A 19,433-nucleotide genomic window follows, 5' to 3' on the forward strand; every position below is an offset into this window, starting at 1 on the left:
TCCCCGTGTGAAAAACTTTGGGGTTTTTTTTTGTTTTTGTTTTGTTTTGTTTTTGCGGTACGCGGACCTCTCACTGTTGTGGCCTCTCCCGTTGCAGAGCGCAGGCTCAGCGGCCACGGCTCACGGGTCCAGCCGCTCCGCGGCATGTGGGAACTTCCCAGACCGGGGCACGAACCCGTGTCCCCTGCATTGGCAGGCGGACTCTCAACCACTGCGCCACCAGGGAAGCCCAAAATTTTGTTTTTAAATTAGTGCATTTATTCCATTTACATTAAGTGTAATTTTGATACAGTTATGTTTAAATTTACCATGCTCTGAATTGTTTCTATATGTCCTGCCTGTTCGGGTTTGTTTTCTTTCCTTCTCCTTTCTTACCTTTTTTGAATTGATTTGACTGAGTATTGTTTATTAGTCAGTTTTCTGCCCACTTAGTTTTTACATATACTTTTTCTGTTTTCTCATTAGAGATTATATTTTAATCCTTACTAGTTTAATAAGTTAGCACTTTTACCTCTTCTTAGATAATTGCAGGGACAATAGAACAACTCCATCTCTGTTTTCTTATTTTTTGATTTATATACTACTTTTGTTGTGCATTATTCCATTTTTGTCAGAGAACATATTCTATATGACTTCAGTCTTTTTTAAACTTATCAAGACTTGTTTTATGGCTCAGCATATGGTCTTTCTGGTGAATGTTTTATGCACGCTTGAAAAGAATGTTTGTTGTACTATTGTTGGATATAATATTTGTTGATAACAATTAAATCGATATCATTGACAGTGTTGTTCAAGATTTCTGTATCATTAATGCTTTTCTATATAATTGTTCTATGATTTCTTAAGAGATGAGTGTTGGAATTATCAACTATAATTATGAATGTCTGTATTCCCTATCAGTTCTGTCAGTTTTTGCTTCATGTGTTTTGAACCTCAATTATTGGTGGCATGTACATTTAGGATTATTATATTTTCTTGATGATTTTATTTGTCATTATGAATTATTCTCCCTGACCTCTGGTAATTTCCCTTATCCTGAAGTCTCTTGTCTGATATTATTTATCAACACCAGCATTTTTATGGTTAATGTTTTCATCATATATCTTTTTCTATCACTGTGCTTTTCATCTGTAGTTTTATATATAGTGTTTCTTATAGATGGCTTATAGTTGAGGCTTTCTTCTCCTGCTTCCTTCAGTGTGCCTTTCAGTGTACAATTTCTTCCTTTTCATCAATGCATTCAGATCATTTATACTTTATGAACATTTTAAAGGTAACATTTCATTTTCGTGTTGTTTGCATTATTACTGACAATAAGTTAGTTTTATTCTTATTGTTCTTCCTTTTGTGATATGTTATATCTGACTGCTTTTAAGGTGTTCTCTTTGTCATTGATATTTTTAATGTGCCTTGTTGTGGTTTTTATATTTATTTAGTTAGTTTTGTTTTGCTTGAGGTTTATTTAGCTTCTTCGTTTGGTATTTTTCATGAAATTTGGGAAGTTTTTGTCAGTTATTTCTTCAAAAATTTTTTGTTTCCCCTCCTGCTTTTCTGGAACTGTTCTGCAGGCCACTGTGGCTCTGTTCATTGTTTTTAGACCTTTTTGTTTTCTGTGTACTTCATTGTGAATAGTTTCTATTGTTATGTCTTTATTTTCTCTTTTCCAATTAAGCCCATCTAGTCATATTTTTTTATTTCAGATATTATGTTTTTCAGCTCTAGAAATTCCATTTGATTCTCTTCTATATTGTCCCACATTCATCTTAGTTATGTTCATATTTTCCTTTAAATCCTTCAACATATTTAATAATAGTTGTTTTAATGTTCTTGTCTGCTAGTGTCACTATTTTTATTGTTTCTGGGTCTTTTTTTGTTGAAACTGAGTTTTGCCTTAGTTATGAGTCATGTTTCCCACTTCCTTTGTACATCTAGTAATTTTTTACTAGATACAGGTATTGGGACTGTTACATTATTTAGTGACTATTTTTTGGTGTCTTCCAAGAATGTTGCACATTGTTCTGGCGTGCTTTTAACTAATATATGGTTAGTTGTTTTTAAGTTTTGTTATGACGAATACAGGACTAGTTTATCTTTATTCCTAAGGTATGGTCTTTTTTGGACCTGAATTAGCTGGGTGTATATACATATATATATAGAGAGAGAGAGAAAATATACATATATATATATATATATATATATATATATATATATATATATATATATATATATATATATATATATATAATGTCTTCTCAGTTTAGTAATTGCTATGACCTCTTGGGTTTATTATCTCTATATCGTTGTCTAGAAAGAGTGTTTATGTAAAGATATGAGGCAGTCACTGAGCTCACCTCATTTGCTTCCCATGTTTCAGTGATTACAGTTTTGCATTACTCTTGCCCAGTCTGTGAAAACAATTGTTTTATATATATTGGTTTATGATGAGATGACTACTGCAGTACTGTTACGGCCTGAGCAAAATTTTCTTCCAAGCATTTTTCATAGATTTTAATTTTATATATATTTTTACCCATAAGACTTTTTTTTAGTATTTTATTTATTCAGCATTTATTTTGATTTAAATCACATCTACCTTTTCATGCATTTTTTTTCCCAGTGCAGGTTTGAAGATATTTTTCTCAGTTTTCATTTGTCAGAAAATGTCTTTATTTCAGTTTTATTCTTTTGTGTGTGTGTGTGTGGCACGTGGGCCTCCCACCTCTGCAGCCTCTCCCGTCGCGGAGCACAGGCTCCGGACGCGCAAGCCCAGTGGCCATGGCCCATGGGCCCAGCCGATCCGCGGCATGTGGGATCCTCCCGGACCGGGGCACGAACCTGCGTCCCCCACACCGGCAGGCGGACTCCCAACCACTGCGCCACCAGGGAAGCCCTTTCAGTTTTATTCTTGAAGAGCAATTTCACTGTGTAAAGATTCTACTTTGGCAGATATTTTCTTCCATCACTTTGAAAATATCCCATTGTCCTCTGGCTTCCATTATTTCTTTTACAAAGTTTCTTGTAATTTTAGTTGTCTTTTTCAAGGTTATCTGTCCCTTTTTCCACATTTGCATTTAAGATTTTTGTCTTTGCTTTTCAGGAATTTTATTATCATGCTCCTACACATTTTATTTATCTTTTCTTGGAGTTTGGAGTGCTTCTTAAATCTATGGTGTGGCGTCTTTCAATTGATTTAGAAAATTCTCGACCCTGTCTTTTCAAATATTGTTTTTGCCCATTCTTTCTGTCTTTCCTCAGGAACTACAATTAATTTTATGTTAGAACTTTTCACTGTATGTGTCTTGAATGCTTTTATTCTGTTCATCCTTTTGTCTCCTTATGCTTCTAACTTGGTATTTTTTTCTGCCATCTCTTCCAATCACTAATTCTTCCTTGAGTTGACTCTAATTCTTTGTTAAATCTGTCCATTGAGTTCTTATTTTCAGTTCTAGAATTTCTATTTAGCTATTTCTTATAGTTTCTACTTACATGCCAAACTTTTCGATTTTATCTTCTATTTCTTTGTTTATTTTCCATGATCATTTAAAATTCCACTCTGATATCTTTATTATTTGAAAATCCTGTGGCCGTTTTTTCTTGGTTATTGAATATTGTCTTATTCCTTCATATGCCTAGTTCTTTTTTATTGTTACCAAACATTTTTTATCATGAGTTTTTTTGCAGTGAGTCATTCTGGTGGTGGACTTTTTCTCAGATCAGTAACTTTAAATGCAAAGGAACTTTAATTCCCAAAACTAAAATACAATCATTTAGAAAATACATCAGAATATTTAGAAATAAACAGTGAACTAATGGCCCATGTGCTTCTTCATTCGTAGGGAAGTAACAAGATAAAATGGCATAGAAAAGTTAAAGTTCATTTTGTATAGACATATTAATATATAGGCAATTGTTTCTTAGCCTGAAAAATATTAAGCAGTGGATTTCGACTGATTTCCTCTGTCTTACGGGTCAAAAAACAGTTTGTTGGTATGGAATACTGGAAAGGAAACCTAAATATCTGGGTTACAAATTTGTGAACACAAATACTTCACCACTTGCTGTTTGATTTTCTTCTAGATGTAGATTTACTCAGTAGCAAGCCAGCTATGTCTCAGGAGTCTGTAAATAGGAATACTGTGACTGTATGCAGTTTACTAATGGGATTAATGACTATCATAATTTTTAAGTACTGATGAGCATAAACACTATTTCTAGATATTTTCCATAGCTATAAAGTGATCTGAAAATATCTGATTCATATCGGTGACAGTGTCAGAGGTTCTGCTATTACTACTGTGGTTCGTTTTCTAACATTCAGAGTTGAAGAAAATGCTAAGGAAATGCTAAATTTTAGTTAGAGGTTAATGAACATGAAGATGTCATTTTTTTCTCCTCATTCATGTTCATAGATGCCCTGTATTTTTCACAGACCTTTTAGGGATCTGTGGGCCCTAGGCCAAAATGACACCTTTGAACTATAGAAAAATCTAGCATTTGTGTCAAAGAACTAAGTACATAGAATACAATGATATCTACTTGAACTAAAAATAGTAGAACTATTATAGTTTTAGTATGTGTGACTATTTTTAAAGTAATAGAATAGTTATTTCAAATTGTCAGAACTAAGTGTAATAATTTCTCATTACAGTTTTGGAAAGACATTGTTGATGATAATGAAGTACGTGACCTCATTTCTGACAGAAACAAGTCTCATGGTAAGTCAATGAGAAAATATTTTAAATAACTTTGAAATATCAATAATACTAAGTGAAATATCAGTTTAAGTAAAATATGTTTTCTTCTCTTGTAGAAGGTACATCAGGAGAATGGATTTGGGAATCTTTATTTCATCCACCTCGAAAGCTGGGCATTAATGATATTGAAGGACAACGGGTACTTCAGATTGCAGTGATTTTGCGAAATCTTTCCTTTGAGGAGGGCAATGTTAAGCTCTTGGCAGCTAATCGTACCTGTCTCCGTTTCCTATTACTTTCTGCACATAGTCATTTTATTTCTCTAAGGCAATTAGGCCTTGACACATTAGGAAATATTGCAGCTGAGGTAAGCATGTGACAGTAGCTTAAAACAGTTTTTATAGTTAGCACAATATTTACTTTAAAATTTTAGGATGTGGGATTGTTATATTTGCCATAATTATAGAATATTAAATGCTTACATATAGTTTTTGCCTAAAGGTATTACACACTTTTGTGGAAAAAGAGAAATATTTGAAATGATGCTCCAGATTCATTGATGGCTATTCTCACAGTAATTACATTTTTTAAAGTTACGTAACATTGTTCGGCTCATTTTTATTAAATTTGAAATATACATTTGGATCTAAATTGGAAGAAGCCTACCTAAACAGTAGTGTCCTTTTTTTTTTTTTTCCAGCTTTTATTGGATCCTGTTGATTTCAAAACTACTCATCTGATGTTTCATACTGTTACAAAATGCCTGATGTCAAGGGATAGATTTTTAAAGATGAGGGGTAAGCGCTCACTTAAGTTTCTCATTGTCTAAAGTACACAAGCTTTTTATCATCTTTTAAAAGACAAATACATGTTTGTGTGTGTATGCTTTTCAGGCATGGAAATTTTGGGAAATCTTTGCAAAGCAGAGGATAATGGTGTTTTGATTTGTGAATATGTCGATCAGGACTCATACAGAGAGATCATTTGTCATCTCACTTTACCTGATGTGCTGCTCGTAATCTCAACGCTTGAGGTGCTATATATGCTCACAGAAATGGGAGATGTAGCTTGCACAAAAATTGCAAAAGTAGAAAAGAGCATAGGTAAGACTAAACCACAAAAAGCATTTAAGTTATTTTCTTTATTAAGGAAAAAATATTTAATGTGGTTGCTGTAAAAAATCACAATTGATATTTGGGGTTTACTGTTTATTTTGAGGAGTCATTACCCTTTCAGACACGCTTGTTTGTGTTATTCTTTCTGTCTATTTTAGATAAGCAAGAAACTTCTATTATGTGTAAACCAGGATGCATGTGGCTATCAGTAATCTTTACTTCTTCTCTTTATTTCTATTACTATATATTAAATTTGAAATCAACAAGATGGCTATGTCTGACTCTGGGGGGCAGGTCCATCTGTTTCAAGTGGTCAGCTGCTACTATTAAGCAACTAAAGCTGAGTGGAACAAGCTTCCTTCTCTTCCTAGAAATGCTAGTAGTGCTATTATCTTCAAAATCATTGAACTCACCTTCAATGAGTTCAATGGGTTGTCAGTTTTAAACATACTTACTAAAACAAGTCACGTTAACATTTTACTCAGTGATTCAAATGATTTCTTTCTTTGACATAAATATTAAAATCAGAGTTAATAAAGATTTGGCTTGAAAAGTATTACTATTGAGAAATTAAGCTGTACTTTCCATTATCAGTGGTTCCTAAATCTGACTACACATCAGAATCACTTGGGAAGTTTTTTAAAAATGAAGGTAGCTAACAGCCACTCCAGAGCTTCTAAATCAGTCTTCAGAGATTGAGCCTAAAAATCTTTTTTAAGGATCCACAGATAATTCTGATGTACAATGATTCACAGACTGGCATTTGAGAAGCAGCGTTTTATATATGTATAGCATGTGTTTTTCAACGATGTCATTGTTTTACAATATTATTGACTAATAACTGTTGGTTTTTATTTTAGACATGTTAGTGTGTCTGGTTTCCATGGATATTCAGATGTTTGGCCCCGATGCACTGGCTGCAGTAAAACTCGTCGAACATCCAAGTTCCAGTCATCAAATTTTATCTGAAATTAGGCCACAAGCTGTAGAGCAAGTCCAAACCCAGACCCATGTAGCATCTGCCCCAGGTTAGTGTTTTTGTATAATCTTTTTCAGTGTGGTTATTGGTATGTCAGATTTAATACTACAGATAAATTTAAATATGCAGCACAGGGAACTGATATTTTATAGTAGAGTAGCCTAAATGAGAATTGAGTATGTACTTTAATTTCTTAGACATTATACATTCCAGGAGCAGCAGGATCAACGTGAGCACAGAGGAAGAATAGTATAATAGAGAAATGAAGTTGAGAAGGATTTAGAGTAGTGTGAGGGATTAGATATTATTCACAACTGTGAAAGTATTAAGTGCCCTAATGGGTTTGTGATTTCAGTCATTGGAAATTGATAGACCAGGAATTGGGTAATCATATGCTGCCTTATCATTCTCTCAGGTGGTCATCAGAATACATAAGTATAATACCCCTATTATTTCTAAATCTTGGACCAAACACCACAGAATCAGTAGGATCAGACATGTGTGCATGTGTATACAAATGCTAATACACGTGTATATACCTGTACTTGTGCACCCTTCCTAGGATCCCATGGGTCAATGCTATTTAATTCAAATATCTTTAATTAGAATTCGGACCTGTCCTTCAGCTCTTGGACTTCTTTCTCCTGGTTCATTATGAGTTACAATTTTTATATTTTAGCACTCTCAGCCTTTTTGTTCTCCACCTTCATTTGTCCTAACAAAAAAAAAACAGTCCATCTTTCACCTCACCTGCTCTCTTACCATTCCCAAGATATTTCTCTTTCCTTGTTTTTTAATGGAGGATGCTCACTTTCTCAGTTGATCTTAACACTTTGTAGTTACTCTGGGAGCTGTGTGGCATGAATTTCTTCAACTTCTTCCCCCTTCCCTTATAAACTTATTAGTATCTGAACTCATTCTCCTTCATCCCCTTGTGTCAGGAAGAGATGTTAACTACTTCTGAATCTGTACTCTGAATATCAGTCTTTCCCAGCTACTCATTCCTATATCTTAAACCTCTTTTTCTTTACTTGCTTCTTCAGCCTAGAAATACATTTAGATCTTTCTCAACCTCTCCCACTATCCTTAAAACAAAAATCTCATTATCCTTAATCTTTAACTACCACATTCTTTTAATCACCAAATCTTGTTGAGTCTTCCTAAATACTCTATCTGGCCTTTTTGATTGCCAGTACTTATGACTCAGTTCAGACTCTCCTCATCTCTCTCCAGCTGTCTTGTTCTCCTCTCATTTAATATTATCAAAATTGTATACTCTATTTACACAAAGTATGTAATATGTATCGCATATCTCATTGATTTCCATTATGTCTTTCTGCAGTATATGGTAGAGTTGTATCATATGTGCATTTAACTTACTTGAATTCAACTAACAGAACTGGACAGTAATAGAAGGCATGAAATAAGTAGGTAATTCTGACTGCTGATCTATTCAGTGAGCTTTCACCCATAGGCAGTAGATGTTAAAGAGCCCAATACATATTGGAGAATCGATGATCAGAAATTAATATTTCTCAACCTTGAAAAGGAAATGAAACAGTTCATACTGCCAGTTAAGTGGGTAGTGGGGGTATACTTTTATTCTTAAAGGAGAAACTTTTAAATTAATTTAAAAGATTAAGTTAATTGAGGGCCACAGAGAAACTGTTCAACAAAGAGTGGAATTAATAGATTGTCAGTGATACATTGAACTATAATGGGTCATTTGAAGAATATTCAAAGGTAATTTTGATGAAAACTACTATTTTTTGCCTTATTGCTGACCTGTGACCTTAACAAATGAACCCACCCCCCAAACTAAGAGTTGATCCTCATTGGCAAATGGATAAAATTAAGTATTGAGAGTTGTGGCTTGCTTGCGTAGTAGTAAGTCATTGATAGAAGTTTGAATAGGCCTCTGAGAACCTAAAAGAGTTCATTTTTGAGCTGGTGAGCACTTTATTATTTGCTCATCGTGAATGACAACTCTGAATTGTTTGATTAGTTAAAACACTTACAGTTTGGCTTTTCCCCCCATAGTTTGTTTAATACTGCTTTCTAATGGAATGGTCATCTTCAAACTTTTTGCTCACTTCTGCTCATCACTATGAAAACTTGCATGACCTTTCACCCATTTTTAAGTTGACATCTGAATTTCTTTGTCATAATTTAAATAGTTGCAAATAATATGTTTTTGTGTATATTAAATTGATATTTCAAAATAAAACTTACAACACTTTTTGTATCCAGTGGAATATTGATGCTTACCACCATCCATTTAAAAAATAACACAAACTCGTAATATTAGAAATTTTATACTATCCCTCTTTCTCCTTGAACTCATATCCACCACCCTATCAATGCTTACCTAGACATTTTAATTTAAAGTTTTTCAGGCTTCTGTTGTAAAGCTATAAGTGTTTAAAAATTTATTTTATTGTTACAAGTTTTAGTAATAAATAGTACATAAATCAATAGTAAATATATTACAGATTTTTGTAAATAATTATTAAATAAAAGATACAATTATTGGAAGTACATCTCTTAATGAGATAGACAAGACATTTTTCCCCTTGTTCTCTGGAAAGTATTACTCTAGTGTGTCGCTGAATGAATTTTTTTTTTTTTTTTGGTGGTACGTGGGCCTCTCGCTGTTGTGGCCTCTCCCGTTGCGGAGCACAGGCTCCGGACGTGCAGGCTCAGCGGCCATGGCTCACGGGCCTAGCCGCTCTGCGGCATGTGGGATCTTCCCGGACCGGGGCACGAACCCGTGTCCCCTGCATCGGCAGGCGGACTCTCAACCACTGCGCCACCAGGGAAGCCCTGAATGAATATTTTTTATTGCTAGAATAAAATTGGGTTCAGCATTAATTTTATCTGTTTTTCCTTTTTATAGATTTAAGTTGGAAATCTAGTTCACATCAATAAATGAGGGTAGAACTTAAAATTCTTTAAATTTCTTCAGAATTATCTAAAAATTATTAAAATTGTATTTAATGATCTTCTGACATTTTGAGTTCTCCTTTGTTTTGGCTGAAATCAAAGAATTAACAGTACTTGACTTGTAAAATTATTTGTTGCCCAGTCATTATACATACTTACTTTTACGTTTATTGAAAATGTATCAAAAAGATATTAACAAGATATGACTAAATTATAAGTTGCTGCTCTTTTACTTAGATGTACCTTGTTTAACCTAATATATTCAGGAAGTGTTAGCACAGTGGTTCTCAAACTTTACGGTGCATCGGAGTCACCCAGTGGGCTTAAGTGCTGATTTCTGGGCTCCATACCCTGAATTTCTGATTCAGATGGATCGGAGAATTTTCATTTCTAACAAGTTCCCATGAGATGCTGATGCTTCAGGTCAGGGCACTATACTTTGAGGACCACTGGGTTAGGAATATTTACATAGCTTTTTATCATGTGCATGAATACATTTTTGTCAAAGTCTTGGCACTGGAGATTTACCTCATTCAGTTATAGAAAATGTCTGCCACATAATCTAACGGTTAAAGTTAGTCTTTATTATCAAAAGTGTCTTGCCTCAATTTGTTATTTAGAAAAAGTCCAACCTTATTTTTCAATCCAAGAAAAGATGTTACTTTGTGTTCCCATTGATACCTTCCTTATTTCAGAATTCTGAGATAGTTAAACTTGTCATGAGTTTGTCATGTGAATGAAATAGGATGCCACCACCTTCAATATTACTTTAAAATATCTGAATGCTTTACTTACACAAGATTGTCTCAAAATTAATGCACTCTTTGATAGTAATTGAGGGATAGAGGAGGAAAGGACATTAAGCAAAAATTGTCATCACTTTATAATATATCTGAATTCAGAACACACCAAAGGGCCAGAATACCCAATTTCTAATGCCCTACATTGCCCTTAACTATAATATATAAAACACTGGGATAGACCAGAAGCCCTACCCTAATACCTTGGTTTAAAGAAGTTTTGTGGACACTAATATTTCCACTTCTCCCTTTGGTATTCCAGAGGTTTTTACACCATCGTCGTCATCATCGTAGCTAACATAGTAACACTTACGTGCCAGGCATTGTTTTAAGTGACTTACATATAAACTCCTCTAATCCTCATGACGATCTGTGAGGTCAATGTATTGTTACTTTTCCCCATTTTATAGTCAGAGAGGTTAAATAGCTTTTCCAGCTAGTGAGTGATGGAACTTTAGAGCCAGCCTCTGGCTCCAGAGTCATGCATTTAACTGTATCTTACAGTGCTGTAAAGGATGGGTGAGAGTTAAGGCTTCTTATTCCAAGATGGTTAAAGAGCAGTCATCAAAGAGGAGGTCATGTTTTCAGGCAAAGCAGTTTTAGGAGGGAATATATACAAAACTTTGAGTATCTGAAAATTGATTCCTCTTAAAGTATAAGTGCCTTTGTATCCTTTGGAATGTCTTCAGGTATCCTGAGGATAATGCTTTTCATTTTGTAGCCACTTTTATAGTAATTATACATTTCAGGTTTATGCTTTTAATTTAATTGAGGCTGTATCATTCTTTATGCATTGTTTATAAAGTTTCTCATAATTTCAACATAGTTTCTAATGTTTCCTGCAATAGGTTGTTATTTGATTCAGATTTCAGTCAGAGTAGGGTATACTCTGAGAGTATAATTGATGATGAAAAGGGGAGAAGATTTCTACATAGGTTTAGGCCCTAGAAGGGTATTTTCTGTAACAGTGTCATCAAGTTAGAGAAGAAAAAAGATAGGCTGGGGTTGCCCAAGGAAAATAATTTTGGTTCTAATTATTATGTTCTATTAAGAAGCAGAATATCACAATATGGCTTCTGAAATGTGACAGACCTGAATTCAAATTCAGCACCCCTAAAAGAAGGCTTTCCAGCTACACCCTATCTCTAGCTCTGCTATTTCCATCATGTGTTCGTTTGTGAACTTAATTTCTGAGCTTTAATTTTTTCGTTTGCAAAACGGGGACAGTTAAATTTAGAACTATATAGAAGATTAAAACAAATCACATAAATATAAATGGCTTAATACAGAATAAATATTTACAACTGGCCGGCTGCTGTTAGCTGTATCCCAGTGGAAGCCTGGGGTCTCATCAGACAAAGGTCAAGATCGCTTCAGATCATTCACAGGTTGGGCTGAGCTGTGGGGCTCCTCTAGTTCCCATAATTTAGAAATTCATTTGTTTTTTTTTTTTTTGAGGGTTCTGAGAAGTTTTGCTAAAATGTCACCTGAAAAAAAGTAGATACATTTGTAGGTTTAAAAAGTATAAGTTAATAATGCTAATTCAATGGTGAAACAGTATAATTTTTATCTATAAATATGTAAGATTCATATTTTATTATAAACTTACTGTAATATGACTAAGTTTATATTATCTCTTATTTTTCTTGTTTTCATTAGTTCCAACATAGAAGTTAGCTATTTGTTCATCATACCCAGAAATTTTATATATGCCACTTATAGAGTTAATGTTAATCTTTTAAATTCAGAAGTGAAATTATTTGTGATGCAATCTGCTTCTGTAACTAAACTGAGAGATGCTTATTTATTGATGTGATGTGCTGTGTGACCTTCGCCTAGTTATTTTAATCACTTTGAGTCTCAGGTTCCCACCTCACAGAATTAAGAAAGGTAATATAGATAAAGTTAAAACTCAGTGTCTGACAATGGAAAAAATAGAGTTTATATTAGCGAAATAATCCATATTATCGTTATTATTCAGATGATTGCGAGGTTGAAAAAATAGTTTGTGTGAAGCATCTAAGATAGTGCCTGGTATAATATGTGCTCCATTATAAGTTTCTTTCTCAAATTTGTATATTTTCAATATGTTTATACACCTTTTTAAAAGGTATTCATTGTCAATATTAATTGGTTCAGTATCCATTGACTAAATATGGCTTATAGTTTTAAAAAATGATGTAGCTAATGTATTTTTTTCTTTAGCTTCCAGAGCAGTTGTAGCACAGCATGTTGCTCCACCTCCAGGAATAGTGGAAATAGATAGTGAGAAGTTTGCTTGTCAGTGGTAAGTGGTCTATTTCTATTAAGGCTTCATCCTTGGGAAGAATAAAGCAAATGAGAAAAGGAAATGTATTTCAGCAGTCATCCAGAATGTTTTACTCTGTATTTCTTTTTAGTTAGGGTAGGATATCATTTATACAAAGAAAGGGCAATGTAAAATCACTTCACCTGTATTTTGGAATAGTTTGAAAAAAAAATATTTATCGGAATTTTCAGAGTTAAAATAGTCTTTGACTAGAATTTCATTAAATTACACCACTCCTTTTCAAGTAAAATTTGTGTTAAAAAGTTATCATTGGCTTTGTAGAAAATAAGGTCTGTCAGATTATAGAATTTGTTTTCTTAAATTAATGTTTTATTAAAACTGAATTGGACTGACTTTAAGAAAATAGAACCAGATTTTGTTGTTAAATGTCCCTCTTTTTGAGCAAAAGCAAAGCTTCTCATTCATTGCTAGTTAATTTTTCCTTTTTGTGAGTAGTAAGGGGTAACTAATCAAATAATAGAATAGCCAGTATGTCTACATTGAAATAATCAACTTGAAAATAATATTTTCTTGAGAAGACTGACTGGTCACATCTCAGCCACTTTCTGAAAAAAAGAAATGTAGACTTGGTTAGAACCGTTTCATTTTTTCATGGCTAGTTGCCTCTACATTGTTTATGAATTTCAACTTTAATTCTTTAGAAGATTAACAGATTGAAATGTAAGATCACTTTTCAATGATGTATTACTTTAAAAAATTTCTTTCTTTGATCCCTTTTCCCCCATTCTCTAACATTAGTTTTCTCCCATTCCATGCTCCTGTCACTCTGTGTTCCACATTTTTGGTGCTTTGTTATCTGTGTTCCTATGACTATTTTCTCTACTTTTCCACTTTGCTTAAATCAGGTTTATGGTAATATCTCTAATTATTTGCTTTTTCTTCACGTTCTATATTGTTACACCTTGACCCTTTATATATGATGAATCTTACCCAATAATATTTGGAAATATTTATCTTCTATATTGAAACCAAAACAAGTTTTTTGTGTCTGGTCTTTTTGAAAGCTCAGTACTCAAAGGGTTATGAAAGTTGGAAAAAATATGTACCACATCCAATGTAAAATGTGTGTGTGTGTTATAGACTTGGTCTTATAAATCCCTGTTGCATATTTCTGCCATTTCTAGGGAGGAGGAGGAGAGAAGCATTTTAAACTATTTTATCATAATTATCATTTGATTCAGTTAATAAGAAACAGCTGTAGGTTGGCCTGTCATGTATATGGTGAGTCCTAGAAAGAGTCCTATAAGGATAACTAGGCCTCCAATCCCAATTTATAGGTGAAGTCACTTTATGACAAAGACAAACTGAAGTTTGAATTACCTTGGAATTGATTAGGAATAGAGTCTCGGAAGGGGAAGGGGAGTGTGAAGCATGGGAAGTATCATTGTTTTAGGAAGTAGTTAAAAGCTTTGGGAGAGTTTTTCCTGAAGAAATTTAATCCAAGAGCAACAGAAGTTTAACTTTAAGTTCAGTTTTTCCTCCATTTGTCACATCGCCAACAACTCTTAATTGGGAACTTCTGTTATATTTTGATTATTACAAGACAGGAACCTGAGTATTCACTGAATAAAATTCGTTGTAGTATATTTGTTGCCAGCAGACCAACCCTGCTGGTGTACTCACATCCCAGTTTTTATATTTGTTGATAATGATTTTTTTATACTAAAATAAGTATGATTAAGTAATCTCTTTTTATTTTATTTACTCTGTCTAAAACCTAGCATGTATTTTTGTTAATAATACATGAGACAGTGAAATTTGATTAATAGACATAATTATTAGTTTATAACACATTGCCTTCAAATGGTTTTGTATATTTAAGTATGGACTCTCCTATAGTATATTGCATAATGCCATATATTTTTCTCCTCTTTTAGGTTAAATGCTCATTTTGAAGTAAATCCAGATTGTTCTGTCTCTCGAGCAGAAATGTATTCTGAGTACCTGTCAACTTGCAGTAAATTGGCTCGTGGTGGAATCCTAACATCAACTGGATTTTATAAATGTCTTAGGTAGGATTTATATTTCATAACTTTAAATAAAGTCAATTTTCATCATTTACAACACCCCTTGCTCTTTAGAGAACACACCAGCTATCTACCTAGTTTGAAATATCTCCACTACTTGAAATTTTGTATAGTTAGATTGTAGTGTGATGGAAGTTTAAATACAAGGGAATTTTGGAAATCACATCTGGTGTTTGTGGTCAACCGTTACTAGGCTTATCAAAGAAAGAAAAGGAAGAAATCACGTTTACTGTTTTTGCACCTACTTTTATGCATTAAGGACATGGCTTTCACCCTTTTAAGTCTTGACTAATAGTCTATAACTAAACTCTGTCCTCAAGTATTATGGCTTTTTAAATATATATACATTTATTTATTTGTTTATCTTTTTATTTTTGGCTGCATTGGGTCTTCGCTGTTGTGCATGGGCTTTCTCTAGTTGTGGCGAGTGGGGGCTACTCTTTGTTGCGATGGCTTCTCTTGTTGCGGAGCACAGGTTCCAGGCGCGCAGGCTTCATTAGTTGTGGCTCGTGGGCTTCAGAGCACAGGCTCAGCAGTTGTGGCGTACGGGCTTAGTTGCTCTGCGGCATGTGAGATCTTCCCGGACCCATGTCCCCTGCATTGGCAGGCGGATTCCTAACCACTGCACCACCAGGGAAGTCCCATGGCGTTTTGATATTTTGCAAAGTTCATCAAATAGGCATTGCCTAGATGCAGCTTTTTTGTTAATTACAGTAGAATTGTTTTAAACCCAACAGTGTTAATAAATAATGATTTTTAAAATTGGAGAATTGACCTTTTATATTTAATTCCTTGCTTCCCACCCTTGCAGAATATAACTATGATTCATACTAGTTCATACATAAGTAGCAGTGAATATGCTGCTGCCATTCGTGTAGCAGTTAGAAGTTAGTGGTTTTTGTTAATGTGCTAGTTATTAAAACTGAGTATGTGTGTACTTTACAGAACGGTCTTTCCAAATCATACAGTGAAGAGGGTGGAGGATTCCAGTAACAATGGGCAGGCACATATTCATGTAGTAGGAGTAAAAAGGAGGGCTATCCCACTTCCCATTCAGATGTACTATCAGCAGCAACCTGTTTCTACTCCCGTTGTTCGTGTTGATTCTGTTCCTGATGTATCTCCAAGTCCTTCACCCGCAGGTATTAATTTTTATTGTGTTTTAAATATTACCGATTTAATAAGAAGACTAAATGAAAGCTTATATACCTTTAAGATGTGTAACTTTTCCTTGTTTTTCCAGTAACATTTTATTTCTCGTTCTATTATTTTATCAGATTCATATGATGCAAACTTGTTAATTTCTTAAGACTGTTTTCTCTCACATTGAGTAAAATAATTTCTACATGCAGCTTTGCAGTCATTTCATTATGAATTTTGACTTTTCCCTATATTTTCAGGAATCCCTCACGGACCACAAACTGTAGGAAACCATTTTCAGAGGACTCCTGTTACCAACCAATCTTCAAGTTTGACTGCAACACAAATGTCTTTTCCAGTACAAGGTGTTCATACCGTGGCACAGACTGTTTCGAGAATTCCACCAAATCCTTCAGTTCATACCCACCAGCAGCAAAATGCTCCGGTGACTGTCATTCAGAATAAAGCTCCAATTCCTTGTGAAGTCGTTAAGGCTACAGTAATCCAGAATTCTATACCCCAGACAGCAGTTCCTGTTAGTATTGCTGTGGGAGGAGGAGCTGCTCAGAGTTCTGTGGTTCAGAATCATAGTACAGGGCCCCAACCTGTTACAGTTGTGAATTCCCAGACATTGCTTCACCATCCATCTGTAATTCCACAACAGTCTCCATTGCACACAGTGGTACCGGGACAGATACCTTCCGGCACTCCTGTTACGGTAATTCAACAAGGTGTCCCACAGAGTCATATATTTGGCAGAGTACAGAACATGCCAGCATGTACTTCTGCAGTTTCACAGGGTCAACAGTTAATCACCACATCGCCCCAACCCGTGCAGACTTCGTCTCAGCAGACGTCAGCTGGCGGTCAGCCACAGGACACTGTTCTCATAGCACCCCCACAGTACGTAACGACTTCTGCGTCCAACATTGTCTCGGCAACTTCAGTACAGAATTTTCAGGTAGCTACAGGACAAATGGTTACCATTGCTGGTGTCCCGAGTCCACAGCCCTCAAGGGTAGGGTTTCAGAACATTGCACCCAAACCTCTCCCTTCTCAGCAAGTTTCATCAACGGTGGTCCAACAGCCTATTCAACAACCACAGCAGCCAACCCAACAAAGCGTAGTGATTGTAAGTCAGCCAGCTCAACAAGGTCAAACTTACGCACCAGCCATTCACCAAATTGTTCTTGCTAATCCAGCAGCTCTTCCGGCTGGTCAGGCAGTTCAGCTAGCTGGACAACCAAACATTACTCCATCTTCCTCACCATCACCTGTCCCAGCTACTAATAGCCAGGTCCCTTCTGCCATGTCATCTTCTTCCACCCCTCAGTCACAGGGACCACCTCCTACTGTCAGTCAAATGCTATCTGTGAAAAGGCAGCAACAGCAGCAGCATTCACCAGCACCCCCACCACAACAGGTACAAGTACAAGTTCAGCAGCCACAACAAGTACAAATGCAGGTTCAACCACAGCAAACAAATGCAGGAGTTGGTCAGCCTGCTTCTGGTGAGTCGAGTCTGATAAAACAGTTGCTGCTTCCAAAGCGTGGTCCTTCAACTCCGGGTGGTAAGCTTATTCTCCCAGCTCCACAGATTCCTCCCCCTAATAATGCAAGAGCTCCTAGCCCTCAGGTGGTATACCAGGTGGCCAATAATCAAGCAGCAGGTTTTGGAGTGCAGGGGCAAACTCCAGCTCAGCAGCTATTGGTTGGGCAGCAAAATGTTCAGTTGGTCCAAAGTGCGATGCCACCCACAGGGGGAGTGCAAACCGTGCCCATCTCGAACTTACAAATATTGCCAGGTCCGCTGATCTCAAATAGCCCAGCAACCATTTTCCAAGGGACTTCTGGCAACCAGGTAACTATAACAGTTGTGCCAAATACAAGTTTTGCAACTGCAACTGTGAGTCAGGGAAATGCAACTCAGCTCATTGCTCCAGCAGGAATTACCATGAGCGGGACCCAGGCAGGAGTTGGACTTCAGGTGCAAACGCTTCCAGCCTCTCAAGCATCTCCAGCTGGACAATCATCTTGTACTACTGCTACTCCCCCATTCAAAGGTGATAAAATAATTTGCCAAAAGGAAGAGGAAGCAAAAGAAGCAACAGGTTTACACGTTCATGAACGTAAAATTGAAGTCATGGAGAACCCATCCTGCAGACGAGGAACCACGAACACCAGCAATGGGGATACGAAGGAAAATGAAATGCAGGTGGGAAGTCTTTTAAATGGGAGAAAGTACAGTGACTCAAGTCTACCTCCTTCAAACTCAGGGAAAATTCAAAGTGAGGCTAATCAGTGCTCACTAATCAGTAATGGGCCATCATTAGAATTAGGTGAGAATGGAGCATCTGGAAAACAGAACTCAGAACAAATGGACATGCAGGATATTAAAAGTGATTTGAAAAAACCTCTAGTTAATGGAATCTGTGATTTTGATAAAGGAGATGGTTCTCATTTAAGCAAAAACATTCCAAATCACAAAACTTCCAATCATGTAGGAAATGGTGAGATATCTCCAGTGGAACCACAAGGGACTTTCGATGCCACTCAGCAAGATACTGCCAAAGGTGATCAACTAGAAAGAATTTCTAATGGACCTGTATTAACTTTGGGTGGTTCGCCATCTGTGAGCAGTATACAGGAGGCTTCAAATGTGGCAACACAGCAATTTAGTGGTACTGATTTGCCTAATGGACCTCTAGCTTCAAGTTTGAATTCAGATGTGCCTCAGCAACGCCCAAGTGTAGTTGTCTCACCACATTCTACAACCTCTGTTATACAGGGGCATCAAATCATAGCCGTTCCCCACTCAGGATCAAGAGTGTCCCATTTTCCTGCCCTGTCATCTGACGTTCGGTCTACAAATGGCACAGCAGAATGCAAAACTGTGAAGAGGCCAGCAGAGGATAATGATAGGGAAACAGTCACAGGAATTCCAAATAAAGTGGGAGTTAGAATTGTTACAATCAGTGACCCCAACAATGCTGGCTGCAGTGCAACAATGGTTGCCGTGCCAGCAGGAGCAGATCCAAGCACTGTAGCTAAAGTAGCAATAGAAAGTGCTGTTCAGCAAAAGCAGCAGCACCCATCAACCTACGTACAGAATGTGGTCCCACAGGTGAGTCATTCTCATATCACATTTCTCTTACAGAAATCCTGATGTGTTAATATGATTTGAGGGGGAAATGCACTGTTTTTCCATGTTTTACCGTGAAAAGTTAATTGGGTCGGCTCATCAATGTACTTAAGCTGTTGTGCTCTTTTATTTTTCTCTGTTTTTTATAATATTAAACAGTTTTCAGTTGTTAACTTTAGCACGTGGTTTAAAGCATCTTTCTGTTTTGTTATAGACCCAAATTAGTAATTTTGTAGAGCCAAGCAAGAGAAGCACTTCTAATCT

At 35.8% G+C, this 19,433-nt stretch overlaps 1 protein-coding gene across 4 annotated transcripts in view; it reads left to right on the forward strand.

Moving 5' to 3' along the window:
* The window catches only part of ARID2 (AT-rich interaction domain 2), a 171,898-nt gene that overhangs the window by 101,715 nt on the left and 50,750 nt on the right, over positions 1–19,433 (forward strand). For all 4 annotated transcript variants that reach the window (XM_060024620.1, XM_060024623.1, XM_060024622.1 and 1 more), the window contains 9 exons: positions 4,649–4,715; positions 4,811–5,061; positions 5,395–5,491; positions 5,588–5,797; positions 6,670–6,837; positions 12,737–12,818; positions 14,738–14,872; positions 15,833–16,029; positions 16,288–19,151. In XM_060024620.1, the coding sequence (XP_059880603.1) occupies positions 4,649–4,715; positions 4,811–5,061; positions 5,395–5,491; positions 5,588–5,797; positions 6,670–6,837; positions 12,737–12,818; positions 14,738–14,872; positions 15,833–16,029; positions 16,288–19,151 (4,071 nt within the window). The remainder of the gene's footprint in view (positions 1–4,648; positions 4,716–4,810; positions 5,062–5,394; positions 5,492–5,587; positions 5,798–6,669; positions 6,838–12,736; positions 12,819–14,737; positions 14,873–15,832; positions 16,030–16,287; positions 19,152–19,433) is intronic.

The sequence above is a fragment of the Delphinus delphis genome, chromosome 11, assembly GCF_949987515.2.
Source record: "Delphinus delphis chromosome 11, mDelDel1.2, whole genome shotgun sequence".
In the NCBI taxonomy this organism is placed as follows: domain Eukaryota; kingdom Metazoa; phylum Chordata; class Mammalia; order Artiodactyla; family Delphinidae; genus Delphinus; species Delphinus delphis.